The 12756-nt window shown below is 33.1% G+C and overlaps 3 protein-coding genes across 6 annotated transcripts; all 3 read left to right on the top strand.

The window, feature by feature from the left end:
* Positions 1 to 845: 845 nt before the first annotated feature.
* Positions 846 to 4008, top strand: LOC8281323 (probable protein phosphatase 2C 47). 2 transcript variants are annotated; one of them, XM_002521685.4, is made up of 4 exons: positions 846 to 1695; positions 2154 to 2348; positions 2672 to 2877; positions 3043 to 4008. In XM_002521685.4, exons 1-4 carry the CDS (start codon positions 1498 to 1500, stop codon positions 3596 to 3598), a joined length of 1155 nt encoding a protein of 384 aa, XP_002521731.2. In that variant the 5' UTR covers positions 846 to 1497; the 3' UTR covers positions 3599 to 4008. The 2 variants fall into 2 exon arrangements, with proteins under 2 accessions (XP_002521731.2, XP_015576374.2); XM_015720888.3 differs by lacking the exon at positions 2154 to 2348 and having other exon boundaries at positions 848 to 1695.
* Positions 4009 to 4561: 553 nt separating this feature from the next.
* Positions 4562 to 5326, top strand: LOC8281322 (54S ribosomal protein L19, mitochondrial). Its single transcript, XM_002521684.4, has one exon. It carries the CDS (start codon positions 4650 to 4652, stop codon positions 5115 to 5117), a length of 468 nt encoding a protein of 155 aa, XP_002521730.1. The 5' UTR covers positions 4562 to 4649; the 3' UTR covers positions 5118 to 5326.
* Positions 4872 to 10038, top strand: LOC8281321 (pentatricopeptide repeat-containing protein At2g17525, mitochondrial). 3 transcript variants are annotated; one of them, XM_002521683.4, is made up of 3 exons: positions 4872 to 5006; positions 6639 to 9057; positions 9765 to 10038. In XM_002521683.4, the coding sequence occupies exons 2-3, from the start codon at positions 7293 to 7295 to the stop codon at positions 9773 to 9775; spliced, it is 1776 nt and encodes a 591-aa protein (XP_002521729.3). In that variant the 5' UTR covers positions 4872 to 5006; positions 6639 to 7292; the 3' UTR covers positions 9776 to 10038. The 3 variants fall into 3 exon arrangements, with proteins under 3 accessions (XP_002521729.3, XP_025013581.2, XP_015576344.2); XM_025157813.2 differs by having other exon boundaries at positions 9760 to 10038; XM_015720858.3 differs by lacking the exon at positions 9765 to 10038 and having other exon boundaries at positions 6639 to 9275.
* Positions 10039 to 12756: the final 2718 nt, after the last annotated feature.

Here is a 12756-nt window from a genome sequence, read left to right as displayed (position 1 = left end):
ATTTTGAAGATTAACCTCATTAGGAGCCAAGTTATGAACCTCAACCCATAAAAGTAATGCTTAAAACTGAACCAGTCAAGAGGTGTGTCTGAAGGCCACTGAACCAGGATCATGAGGGAGTTGGCTATTGACCAGGGTGCTCCATCTATCACTCATTGGTTATCCTTGGGCGATCGAAACTCAAAAAATGAATAAGCTTTGCTTTTGCCTTTGAATCAGAAAATCTCCCGAAAGCTTCCATATTTTCGCGAGGATAGATTTAACTAAAGTGACAGGAAGGTTCTTAAAGGTTAGAACTTTGCCCACTAGCAGCTTCTCATAGAGACTCTTATCCATGGAGGTTTCAAAGTGAAGATAGAGAATAGGTTCTGAACAATGAAGATTCTCCGTTTTTTTAATGATGTCTTGCATGGCATAGTCCTCCATATTTGAAATGTCCTCCATAAATGTTGAACTTTTTCACCTTCCACACAACCCAATATGTAAAAAAAAAAGGTAGGAACAGAACAATAAATACAACTCCTCTACTAAATAAGAAGTGCCATAAAGTGGCTCAAGAAACCAAACACATGGAGATAAGAGTATGCTCAAGAGACGAGAAAAGATAGTATAAACACAGCCTTTCCTACTAGTGTGGTTTCCTGATGCTCCAATAGCTTCTTAGCATATAAAAATAAAAATATTAGTATTAAAATGAAAAACCAAAATATTAGTATTAAAATGAAAAATCAAAATATTAATACCAATAGGAGACAAGGTCTAAAATCCAAAGATTTGATAGCAAAAAAAGCAATTTTCCCCTTTATTTGTATAGATTATTCAAATACGCGGATCAACTAACTAATTAACTAACACAGAAATGCAAAGTCTACCATTTGTCTGTACACCACCACGTGTCAGTACCCCATCTCCTTTACGATTCCTACATTGGAGACCGGTAAACCAGGAACCTCCACTCACTCAACCACATACTATTAACTTTCTCTTTCTTCTCTACGGTCCTCCCTTCCCTACTACTATTCTATGGTTTTAACCTTTAACCCTCTTCTCTCTTTCTTTCACCTGCATCGCTTTGGTCTTTCTATTTTTTGATTTCTTGTCCTTTTGGAATGTCTTTTGATCTGGGTTTTCATTCTTAATCTTGATTTGAAGGAGCAATTTCAGGAATGTGTTTGTTTCGTTCGAGAAATGGAGAGGTGTAATTTTCTTGGTTGGGAAAGAACTGGTTAGTCAGTGTCTTCCCTGTCTTTTTTTATTTTTTATTTTTTATTTTTTATTTTTTTTACAGTTGAGTCTTGGATCCAGTGCTTTGGGCTTGCAACAGTTAGGTGACAGCTAGTTTTTGCTGTCTATTGGGACCTTAGGATTTATCTTTAAAATGGTTTGCCTTTGATTGATGGCTGTGTCCAGCAAATTGCAGTTGTTTATGTTTAGCATAGCATTTTTCTTTTATGGGTTGGTTTTGTATTGTTTGAGGATGGATTAAGCAATTGGAAAATGGCTCCTGGAACTGATGTTTCACCTCAGACACAAGGATGGGATGGTGGTTGCAGTGTTAGTAAGGGCAGGTTGCCAGTTATGGAGGATGAAAATGATGACAATTCTGAGAATTTAAGCCAGTCAAAAACTGGCAAACCTCCAAGAAACCTCTCTTGTATGCGCCATTGCAGCAGTACTGCATTTTTTATAGATCCTGTGAGTTCATTCTTTGTCTCTATTTCTTTTTGCTTTTATTGAATTTGGATTAATTCAGTCTTTAGTTGATTTTGTTTCCATTACATCTGTACCTTGTTTTTCATGAATTATGATCTGGCTGGATGATGTTACTAGCAGTATGCAGATATCAATTTTACTCCTATAAACTAATGCATCATAATTCTAGCCTATGTTTCAAAATTGTCAATTTCACAAAGAAGGCAATTCAGGGATGTATCCTATGAATCAAATTTTTTGTTTATTGCAGGCACAATTGTCTTCATGATGTGTTAAAAATTATGTCCCAGAATAGGAATCACACTATATTGCATGCTGCAGTTTTTAACTGCAACTTAGTTTCCAGGCTCATAGTTTTTATCAGCTCGGTACATAAGATTGTATGCCTCAATACAAGCAAAATATGGAATCTAATTATCATACAATTATCATTTGTCTAGGAATTAGATATAGGGATCATCAGCTTGAAGTCCCCATCAACTGAGAATTCTGGATTTCTACCAATATTTCGCTCAGGAAGCTGTTCTGAGAAAGGACCGAAGCAGTACATGGAGGATGAATACATATGTGTGGACAATCTACCTAAACATCTTCCTACAGTTGTAGACTGCCCTGCTCCTGGTGCATTTTATGGGGTGTGTATGTTACAGTTGGACTAGGATGCTTCAATTGTTTCAAAGAAAAAATTCATTTTGAGTTCATGCTATTCCCACTTATGACATGAGCCATTTAAATGTGACAATTGTTTGGTTTATCTACTACCCACTTATGACATGAGCCATTTAAATGTGACAATTGTTTGGTTTATCTACTACATTGAGCTTTACTGCAGAAGCAAGTTGTTCCTGTTTGAGGATGAGCCAAGTGACGAAGACCACCAATATATAATTTTCAATTTATTATTGCCTTGTGAATCATTCATTATGGTGCTGCACTGAATTTCAGTTTATTTCTTCAGGTCTTTGATGGACATGGTGGAATTGATGCAGCATCATTTACCAAAAAGAACATTCTTAATTATATAGTTGAAGATTCCCAGTTTCCATCTAGCACAAAAAAGGCAATCAAGAGTGCTTTTGTGAGGGCTGATCATGCACTTGCTGATGCTAAATCTGTTGATAGTTCCTCTGGCACTACTGCTTTAACTGTTCTTATCTTGGGAAGGTGAGAAACTGTTCAGCATTTATGGTTTGTCTCCATGTTAATTTGCTTGTAGAACTACTCTTAGCATTTTGCTATTAGTGACTAAAGCTGTATTCATGAAGTTTATTATTTAGTTTTAGTGGTTCTTTGTTGCTGCAATTATTTGTTTTATCTGCACTTTTGTAGGACCATGTTGATCGCCAATGCTGGTGATTCTAGAGCTGTGTTGGGCAAAAGAGGAAGAGCAATTGAGCTATCGAAAGACCACAAACCTAGCTGCACGTCTGAGAGACTAAGAATTGAGAGACTAGGAGGTGTGATATATGATGGTTACCTTAATGGCCAGTTAGCAGTGGCTCGTGCTCTTGGAGATTGGCACATTAAGGGATCTAAAGGTTCTAAAAGCCCCTTGAGCGCTGAGCCAGAGTTGGAGGAAATTAACCTGACAGAAGAAGATGAATTCTTGATAATAGGTTGTGATGGTTTGTGGGATGTGATGAGCAGTCAGTGTGCAGTTACGATTGTGAGGAAGGAACTCATGAGCCACAATGATCCTGAAAAGTGCTCGAAAGCACTTGTCCAGGAGGCACTCCAACGCAACACGTGTGACAACCTGACAGTCGTGGTCATCTGTTTCTCTCCTGAACCACCTCCGAAGATTGAAATGCCTAGATCCCATAGAAGAAGGAGTATATCAGCAGAAGGGCTGGACCGTCTAAAGGGAGTCTTGAATAATGTATGAACAAGAACTGCTCACATTTCCAAGGCAAACAAAGCTAATCTGCTACTTGATGCAGTTGGAAAATGCAGATTCCTTCAACCTAAAACATCCTGTATATTTGAGCTACTTCGAGTGAGGCTGAATTTTTGAAGTGTTAATTGGCATCTTTAAAATTTTGTAGTGCTGATTAAATTGCAGTCATATTAGTGCCATGTGAGTTGAGCTCTTGATTTGGTTCTGCACATGGAAATCCGCAAGATAAAAATGTCTGTTTCTGCAAATAATGTATGAGAGTGACATTGACACCCTAGTTCTGAGAGTAGATTTAGCTTTGTAGGAGAAACTAAAATGAAGAAAGAGTGTTTGTAATATTTCAGGGGCAGAAAATATTTGTTTTCTTGAATATGAGTTGCCAGAGTAAAATTTCATCAGCACTAACTTTCCAAATTTGATACATGGCCTGTAACTTGGCCTGCTTTTTTGCAAGCAAGAACCCATAATAAGAGTATCAGTCCAAAAAACATATGAAAATTCAACTGTTTATGCAATTTCATTTTCACATTACATGTCAGGTATTGTTAATAAATGCATCACAGTACAGTAACAGTGAAATCTTGAGCTTTCTCCATAAAAAAAAAATGTATAAAAATATACTGAATATTATTTGAATCAGTTATAATACAACAAAATATATAAAAGTTTAAGAATATAGAAATTGGAATAGGAATAAAATAATAGATAGAATAAAATTTTAAGAGTAAATTAAAAAGTAAAAAAATACGGTTAGGCACTTGAACTTTTACCCAAATTGTAAACATATCCTTAATGTTTGAAAAACAATTCAATTAAATCCCTTAAGCTAAGGACAATTTAACGGATGCAGCGGGAGGGATTTAATTGAACTGTTATTCAAATGTTAAGACCTAAATGAGACCCTATAAATATTAGGTATACAATTGAAATTCGAGCGAAAGTTCAAAGTCTGTGCCTTTTGCCTTAATTTAATTCCAATCAAATAAACCCTAACAGCATCATCGAAATCATTCCTTCTTTCTCCAATAAACCCTGAAAAATGGCAACCTTAAAAGAGATCCTAACACGGCGACCAGTAGCAGCAACAATCCGTCTAACCGTCCCAGCCGGTGGTGCACGGCCAGCACCGCCAGTGGGTCCGGCACTAGGTCAATACCGGCTAAATCTAATGGCATTCTGCAAGGACTTTAATGCACGAACTCAAAAATACAAACCAGACACACCAATGGCCGTTACAATAACGGCATTTAAAGACAACACCTTTGAATTCACCGTGAAGTCGCCGTCAGTGACGTGGTACTTAAAGAAAGCAGCGGGAATCGAATCGGGTAGTAGCCGACCGGGACATGTGGTGGCATCGACAGTGACATTGAAACATGTATATGAGATAGCGAAGGTGAAACAATCAGATCCTTATTGTCAATATATGTCACTTGAATCTATTTCCAAATCTGTTATCGGTACTGCTAATGCTATGGGTATCAAGGTTGTTAAGGATTTAGACTAGTGAATAAATAAAAAAACAGTCTTAGGGTTTTCAAAGAGGTAATGTTTTTGGGTTTTGGTTGAATGTTGTACTGGATTTTGATGGTTTTGGTTTCAATGCTAAACTATGCTAAGAAAGGGAGCTGTTTTATGCATAACTGATGGAGGTTTTGTTGTTAATTAGTGCAACATTTTGTTTTGGTGAATAAAGTTCAGTGCAGTTGCTGGAAATTTTGTGTTTGTGTAATGGTATCTTAGGTGAAGAATAGATAATAGTAAGATTCTAGCTCTGCCTTTTGGTAAAAATGGAATCATTACCCTGTAATGAACTGGTGGTGATGGTGGCATATTATTAGGAGCAGCCTCCCATGAAGTTACTCTTGCTGCTGATAATGTTGTAAGTTTTGGAGTTTAGGTGTTTATTTTCATTTCATTTTTGTTGAAATGATGGATGGATCTTGGATCTTAAGCTATATTTGAATTTAGTTTGTTAAGACTGATTCATTTGGAATTCGATAATATGCATCTCTAGCCAAAACCATTCTCTTTTGAGGTACCCAATTGATAAGTTCGCTCGTGCCTCTAGCAGACTATTGCTGCGATGGTTTTTGACATGTTTTAATATGCCAAATGCATATTTGGACAATCTGAACTTTAGCCATTTGGTCATTTTAACACCTTAACCTTGAATATAACTTAAAAGACACTTTACCTTGTTTTTTGTGATATTTGAACACTTTCTGATATACGGCTCTTATTCAACGCGTCCATATGTACTGCACTTAGGTGTTTAAACATTATAAATAATAAAATTCAGGTGTTTATTAGGTTAAACTAAAAATCAAAGGTGTTTAAGAGGTTATAGAAATCGAGTTCATTTGTTTATGTGTTTAGTAGGTTAATTTGAAAGTTAAGGTGTTAAAGCTAAATGACTGAAGTTTTTATGTTTAAATATGCATTCCGGTTTTAATATTATTGCAGAACATGTCTTACCATCTAGTATGGTGCAAACAAGGAATGTGTAGACCTGGTGAGATTGGATATTGAGTTGGGAACGGATTTATTTCTTTGCTGTTCTCTTAACTTCTTACTTGCAACTGTAATGATATTCAACAGTCACTGATTTCTTAGCAAATCTTTGAGTATTCCCTGCCTGTTGTGAAAAGCAGTCCAGCTTTACTGCAATTCTTTTGTCATATGTTTGATGGATTAAACCTGGATTAATTCCCAAGAGGATGAGACTGACTAGTTAGCTTGTTTTTTCCCTTCTCCGACCGTGAAACTAGAAATAAAGACCAAATGAAATAACTTATGTTATATTTATGCACAACTCTTCTAAGGCAGTCTCTTGTTTAATGGTATATAATTTAAATGAAATGATCAATGGACTATTTGCCTGTTAGCATCCTTATTGATGAGTTCATTCAATTATTTGACTGAAATTATCTTAAGCATTGATTTTTAAATGCAAGGATTGCAATTGTGCAAAAAGAACCTCAGTTCAAATAATCTTTAATCAATAGACTTTTTGTGCATGCATCAGGTTTTTATACAGTCAGCGGAATTCCCTTTTCATCACCTCTTGTATTTGTTAAGAAGAATGGTAATTCCTTGACACCTCATGTTAATCAATCAGCAGCAGTCTATTAGAATACATGATCATGTTTGCTCTGTTCTTCTGCAAGAAGATATAAACGATTTTGGGAATATTGCTATGGCGGCTCTTTCAGGAACATTTCACAACATTTAGATGGATCTAGATTGATTCTAAAGAGATATATCAGTAACGAATATCTAAATTGATCCATTCATACAATAAATAAAATAAGCAGAAGATAAGATCCTTAAGTAAGAAATTTTCATTTCAACTGAATATGTTCAATAGTATATAATTCCAACTCTTCAGGGTTATGAAGGCCAAAGAAAAGGGGCTTGCTTTTACCATCAAGATTGTCAAAAAAAATGCCATGAAATAGATAGAATGCACTAAAAATTAATAATATGGTTTGCTTTGGAAGAAAAATCAATAACTGCTTATTCTATGTAAACCAATCAACCTTCTTCTTTAAGCCCAAAACACATACTCAAGTAGAAGGTTCTACTAACTTAAGATTATGCTTGGTGCTGCAATTTTGACATTATAACAAAGCAGAACAAAAGCAGTGTCAAAACCGTTAGTAACTTGCTGCTCCAATCAATGCCCAAGCTCTTTCCTCCTTTAAAACTCAAAGCAACTGCTTCTAAATTACTTGACATTTTCCAGTTCAGGCGCTATTCATCATCGTCAACACCATCTCTTTCTGTTCCATCTCATCAACACATTGCCCATTTAATTTTAGACCAAAATTCAGCAACCAAAGCTCTCCAAACTTTCAAATGGGCTTCAAACCTCCCCAAGTTCACTCACTCCCAGTCCACCTACCGAGCTTTAATACAAAAGCTTTGTGCTTTCCATCGTTTCGACACTGTATACCAACTGCTTGATGAAATGCCCCACGCAATTGGCTCTCCACCAGATGAGGAAATTTTCCTAACTGTCATTCGTGGTCTGGGTCGAGCTCGAATGATCCCACATGTTATCAAAGTTCTTGACTTGATTTCTAAGTTTGGCAAGAACCCATCTTTGAAAATTTTTAACTCAATTCTTGATGTTCTTGTTAAGGTAGATATTGATGTTGCTAGAGAGTTCTATAGAAAGCAAATGATGGGGAGTGGTGTTCAAGGTGATGATTATACTTTTGCGATTTTAATGAAAGGTCTTTGCCTGACTAATAGAATTGGAGATGGGTTTAGGTTATTACAGGTTATGAAATCTAGAGGTGTAAAGCCCAATGCTGTTGTTTATAATACTCTTCTTCATGCATTATGCAAGAATGGGAAAGTTGGTAGAGCAAGGAGTTTGATGGATGAGATAGAAGAGCCTAATGATGTGACTTTCAATGTTTTGATAGCTGCTTACTGTAAAGAAGAAAATTTAGTTCAAGCTCTTGTCTTGCTAGAGAAAAGTTTCAGTTTAGGATTTGTGCCTGATGTTGTTACAATGACTAAGGTGGTGGAAATTCTTTGCAATGCGGGCCGTGTAACTGAGGCCGTTGAGATGTTAGAGAGAGTAGAGTGTAAGGGTGGTTTAGTGGATGTTGTGGCTTATAACACCTTGTTAAGGGGATTTTGTAGATTAGGAAAAATAAAAGTTGCCCATCGTTTCTTGAAAGAGATGGAGAGAAAGGGATGTCTTCCTAATGTAGAGACTTACAATATATTGATCTCTGGTTTCTGTGATTCTGGGATGTTTGACATGGCACTTGATATGTTTAATGATATGAAAACAGATGGGATCAGTTGGAATTTCGATACTTATGATACATTAATCAAGGGTCTGTTTTTTGGGGGGAGGATAGAAGAAGGGCTTAAGATCCTGGAACTGATGGAGGAATCTAAAGGAGGTTCTGGTGGTAGGATTAGTCCATATAATAGTGTTCTATATGGCCTATATAAGAAAAATATGTGGGATGAAGCACTTGAATTTTTAATGAAGATGGAAAAATTATTTCCTAGAGCTGTTGATAGGAGCTTGAGAATATTAGGCTTCTGTGAGAAGGGTGCTGTCAAGAATGCAAAGATGGTTTTCGATCAGATGATTAATGAAGGTGGAACTCCAAACATTCTCGTTTATGACTGCTTAGTGCATGGATTTTGTCAGGAAGGGAATCTGCGCGAAGCATTTGAGCTGATGAATGAAATGGTTGGTCATGGTTACTTTCTTGTTGCATCTGGATTTAATGCTCTTATTCATGGATTCTGTGGGCAGGGAAAAGATGAGAGTGCTTTGAAACTCCTTGATGACATGGTTGGGAGAGGTTGCGTGCCTGATAGAGGAACTTATAGTCCTCTAATTGATGCTCTTTGTAGAAAGGGGAACTTTCAGAAGGCTTTAAGCATCTTCAACCAAATGATAGAGAAAGGTATTACTCCTGACTCTTCCACTTGGAATTCATTGCTTATTCGTCTTAGTAAAGAAATAATCTGGTTGGAAAACAAGAACGTATTCCATGTAAATAAACAATTGGAATGGATTATCAAGCCTTGAATCATTGACTAATGGTAATTGCTTTTATAGCACATTGTTTTATTGACTTAATTGACAATCAAATAAGGATTCAACATACTGATTTCTTGGGTTTCTTGACATCCAAAAGTCTGAATTTTTATGCCTGAGGTTGAATCCAAGAAATTTAGATTTTTGATGATGTTATCAAATATGGACCATTCTGTTGATATACTTTCTGTGGGTTTAAAGGCACAAAGAGCTTATAGAACTTTCTGGTGTGGACCAGAGAAAACATTGAAAAAGCACTTGTGACTTATCAATTACAAATAAGAAATTTAAAAGTATAGATCAAATGGGGTCAATGTGTTATAATTTTTGTCTGCTGCTGATATGCATATCTAGAGATCTACAGTTCATTATCCATGTCTTGCCTGAATTAATTAGAATTCTTGAGAAGAACAATGGAGGTGGATGAGATATTTGGAAAAGTAGAAATCTTGATGATTTTGTTTTGTTAGTCTTCTTGCTGTTTGCACATGCACCAGATTTTTTAAATCTAATGGATAAAATATATATATATATATATATATATATATATCACATTCACATGGCCAAGACTAGAGAAGGGATAAGGTGTTGTTTTCCAATTTGCGGCAAAGGCATTGGTCAGGCATGGAGGGTGATGGGTAACACAAGACAACACAACAATTATGGGAAAGCTAACATTTTTCATGAATGCACCTCGACTCAGTTTGCCCTGTTATTTTCAATTTTCAAGATAGGTGAGTTAGACGAGTGGGAAAGACCCCTACATCCACTAGAGATGACGACATGGGAAAGTGGGAATTTTAATTATTATTTATAGCAATCACTAGACTTCTGCTCTTGATTTCAATATGGTTATTGGCGAAATCATGCTTTATGCAATTGGGAGATCTCCTAAATTAAAAGTGAATCTAGTTTATATATTTCACTTGTTAGGCAACAATTACAAAGACAGGCCAGCAGCCCTTAGTTATATCAGCAAGTGTCGTTTCTTTTCTGTTCTGTTTTAATATTTAAAAATTTAAATTTTTAAATAACATCTCTAAGAGTATTTCAATGCTTATATAAATTAACTCTTTATTATAAAAAGTCAATCAATTAAATACCACTCCGACACACTATTTTTTTAAAAATAATTATATTTACAGTGTCTAATTTGTGGCGCCCACGAGATCTAGAAAATACAAATTAGAACGAGATCTAGGAAATAGAAGGAAATAATAAACAGTGAAGATTTAGATCTAAGTTCGTGGCGTTGGTAACCAGACTCACGCTTTCACAGCCTGTGGGAGCTTTAGATGCTCTTGCAGAATCATTTCCAAATTTATAAACTTATAGATCTGAAAATAAATTTGAATGTGAAACAATCAGCAAGTTTCTGATGTGCAGGATCCTCTTAAGAGGCAAGCACAGAGCATACGCTTGATGAAAGAAACAGGAAAGAAGAAGATAGACAAAGAAATAAACTTTGAATGCTTTATTGATAATAACAGGCTTTGAACATAAACATATAAACAATCTTTGAAAGCTTTAAATAAACATACAACTTTGTAAAACTTTGAAACAAGAAGAATATAGACTTACAAGAGGAGTTACAAGATTTCTCTCTCTCTTACTCACTCTTTTCACTCTAATATTTTCTGTGAGAACTAAATAACAGAAGGGCTTCTATATATATATATATATATATATATAAAAAGAGGATATCGAAGATATTCTTTTTATATAATATTAAAGTATTTTTTTTAATGTAGTTCTATAAACATACTATAGTGCCGTGATAAGTTGTCCTTTTTTTTTAATTATTATTATTAGTAGGAATAAGTTATCATTTAGTTGGCTAATTGTCTATATTAATACGTGGCATCATTGTTCGCTTAAATCTAATATTTAATTATTTATTTATTAATTTAATAAACAAATAAACATAATTAAATTGGTCGAGAATATTTGTTGGAGAACAGTACAAGTGAAGATCAGCCGTTGGTTTGTTTGGAAGTGTTGTCTGGGGAGTTGGACACGTACCCACATAACTCATAATAGGAGTCGTGAAGTGTACGGGTGATGAGAAATGATGATCACGTGGCGTAGTACGTAGGAATGGGATGATTAGCCACTTTATCTTTTATTCCAGATGGCATATTCATAAGGGCGAACCATTTATGTCCCATTCAAAAATAATAATTATGGGAATTACCCACAATTTTCATTATTAACTTTATATTTTTACAGGTGTTCACTCTCACCCTCTGCTTAAGACATTTTCAACAATAATACTTTTATATAACTCCTCATTAAATTATTATTAATTTATTTTAAGAATATGCATATATTTACAATATTTTTATCTTATTTCTTAGTTACTTTTTATTAATAAAATAAAAAAATAAGTAAGAAAAAAATGTGATTTTCAAAAAATTAGAGAAAAGTAAAGAAAAAATAATAAATTATTTTTAAGAAAAAATGTGATTTTTTTAATCATTTTTAAAAAATAAAATAAATTAAAAAATTATTTAAGAAGTGATTTAAATATAAAAATAGATATAAATATTAAAATAACATAAACATAAATATTAACCGTAATGAATATTAAATTAATAGGTAATGAATATTTAAATATAAAAAATTTAATTATTATAAGATATTATATTTAATAAATATTATATATATATATATAATATATATTTTAGTACATATAAATAAATAAAATATAATAATGTATCTATTCTAATAAAAAAATTTAATATATAAAATTTTTTTGGCGCATTTGTTATTAATATATAAAATAAGTTTATATAATTTAATTTTTATTAATTTATTATATTTTTATACTATTATATTAATAAAATTCTAAAATATAAAAAATTAAAAAATATTAAAATTATTTTATTTATTATTTTTAAAATATATTATAAATTATTATAGCATATTAAAAATTTTATTTAATTATATATATAAATTTAATCTAGTATTATTTATAATTAAAATAATTATAACAATCGTACAACGCGTTAAACGATAATAAGTAATGAATATGAAATCATAATACAACATGCTAATTAATATGTTAATTAATAACAAACAAAATTATATATAAATAAAAAAATATTTATGATTTAATCTAAATAAGTAAAATAAATAATTTAAACAAATAAAACATATTTTGATCTAATTTGAATAAAAAAATAAAAGATCAAATTAAACAAATTATCCTTAATTATTTATTTTTAATTTATTTTATATTTTCTAATTTTTTAAATTATCTAATAATTTTAAAATAAATGAATTAATTCACTTGGTTTAAGTGGCTTAATTTTAAATAATTTAAATTAATCTAAAAATTCTTTAATTTATTTTAATAATTATTCAATTAACAAGATTAAAATATAAATAGAAAAATATTACTAGAATAAAAGAGATTAAAAGTTTCAACATCAAATATAAAAGTTAGGTCCAAGAGCAAGACCAAAAATTACAGCCATTTATAAATCACTTAAGTCGAATTGCTTAAACTTGTAGGTTTGTAATTATATGGTCTGAATAGTTTGATACTGCATTAATTAAGAAA

Source organism: Ricinus communis, chromosome 5 (genome assembly GCF_019578655.1).
Source record: "Ricinus communis isolate WT05 ecotype wild-type chromosome 5, ASM1957865v1, whole genome shotgun sequence".
Classification (NCBI taxonomy): domain Eukaryota; kingdom Viridiplantae; phylum Streptophyta; class Magnoliopsida; order Malpighiales; family Euphorbiaceae; genus Ricinus; species Ricinus communis.
Note: the sequence above shows the minus strand (reverse complement) of the source record. Positions and strands in the feature narration are given on the sequence as shown.

Coding starts and splice junctions, on each gene's coding strand:
- LOC8281323 (XM_002521685.4), top strand. CDS start 1,498: ATGGCTCCTGGAACTGATGTTTCACCTCAGACACAAGGATGGGATGGT. Junction 1,696..2,153: donor CTGCATTTTTTATAGATCCT/GTGAGTTCATTC, acceptor TCATTTGTCTAG/GAATTAGATATAGGGATCAT. Junction 2,349..2,671: donor CTCCTGGTGCATTTTATGGG/GTGTGTATGTTA, acceptor TTATTTCTTCAG/GTCTTTGATGGACATGGTGG.
- LOC8281321 (XM_015720858.3), top strand. CDS start 7,293: ATGCCCAAGCTCTTTCCTCCTTTAAAACTCAAAGCAACTGCTTCTAAA.
- LOC8281322 (XM_002521684.4), top strand. CDS start 4,650: ATGGCAACCTTAAAAGAGATCCTAACACGGCGACCAGTAGCAGCAACA.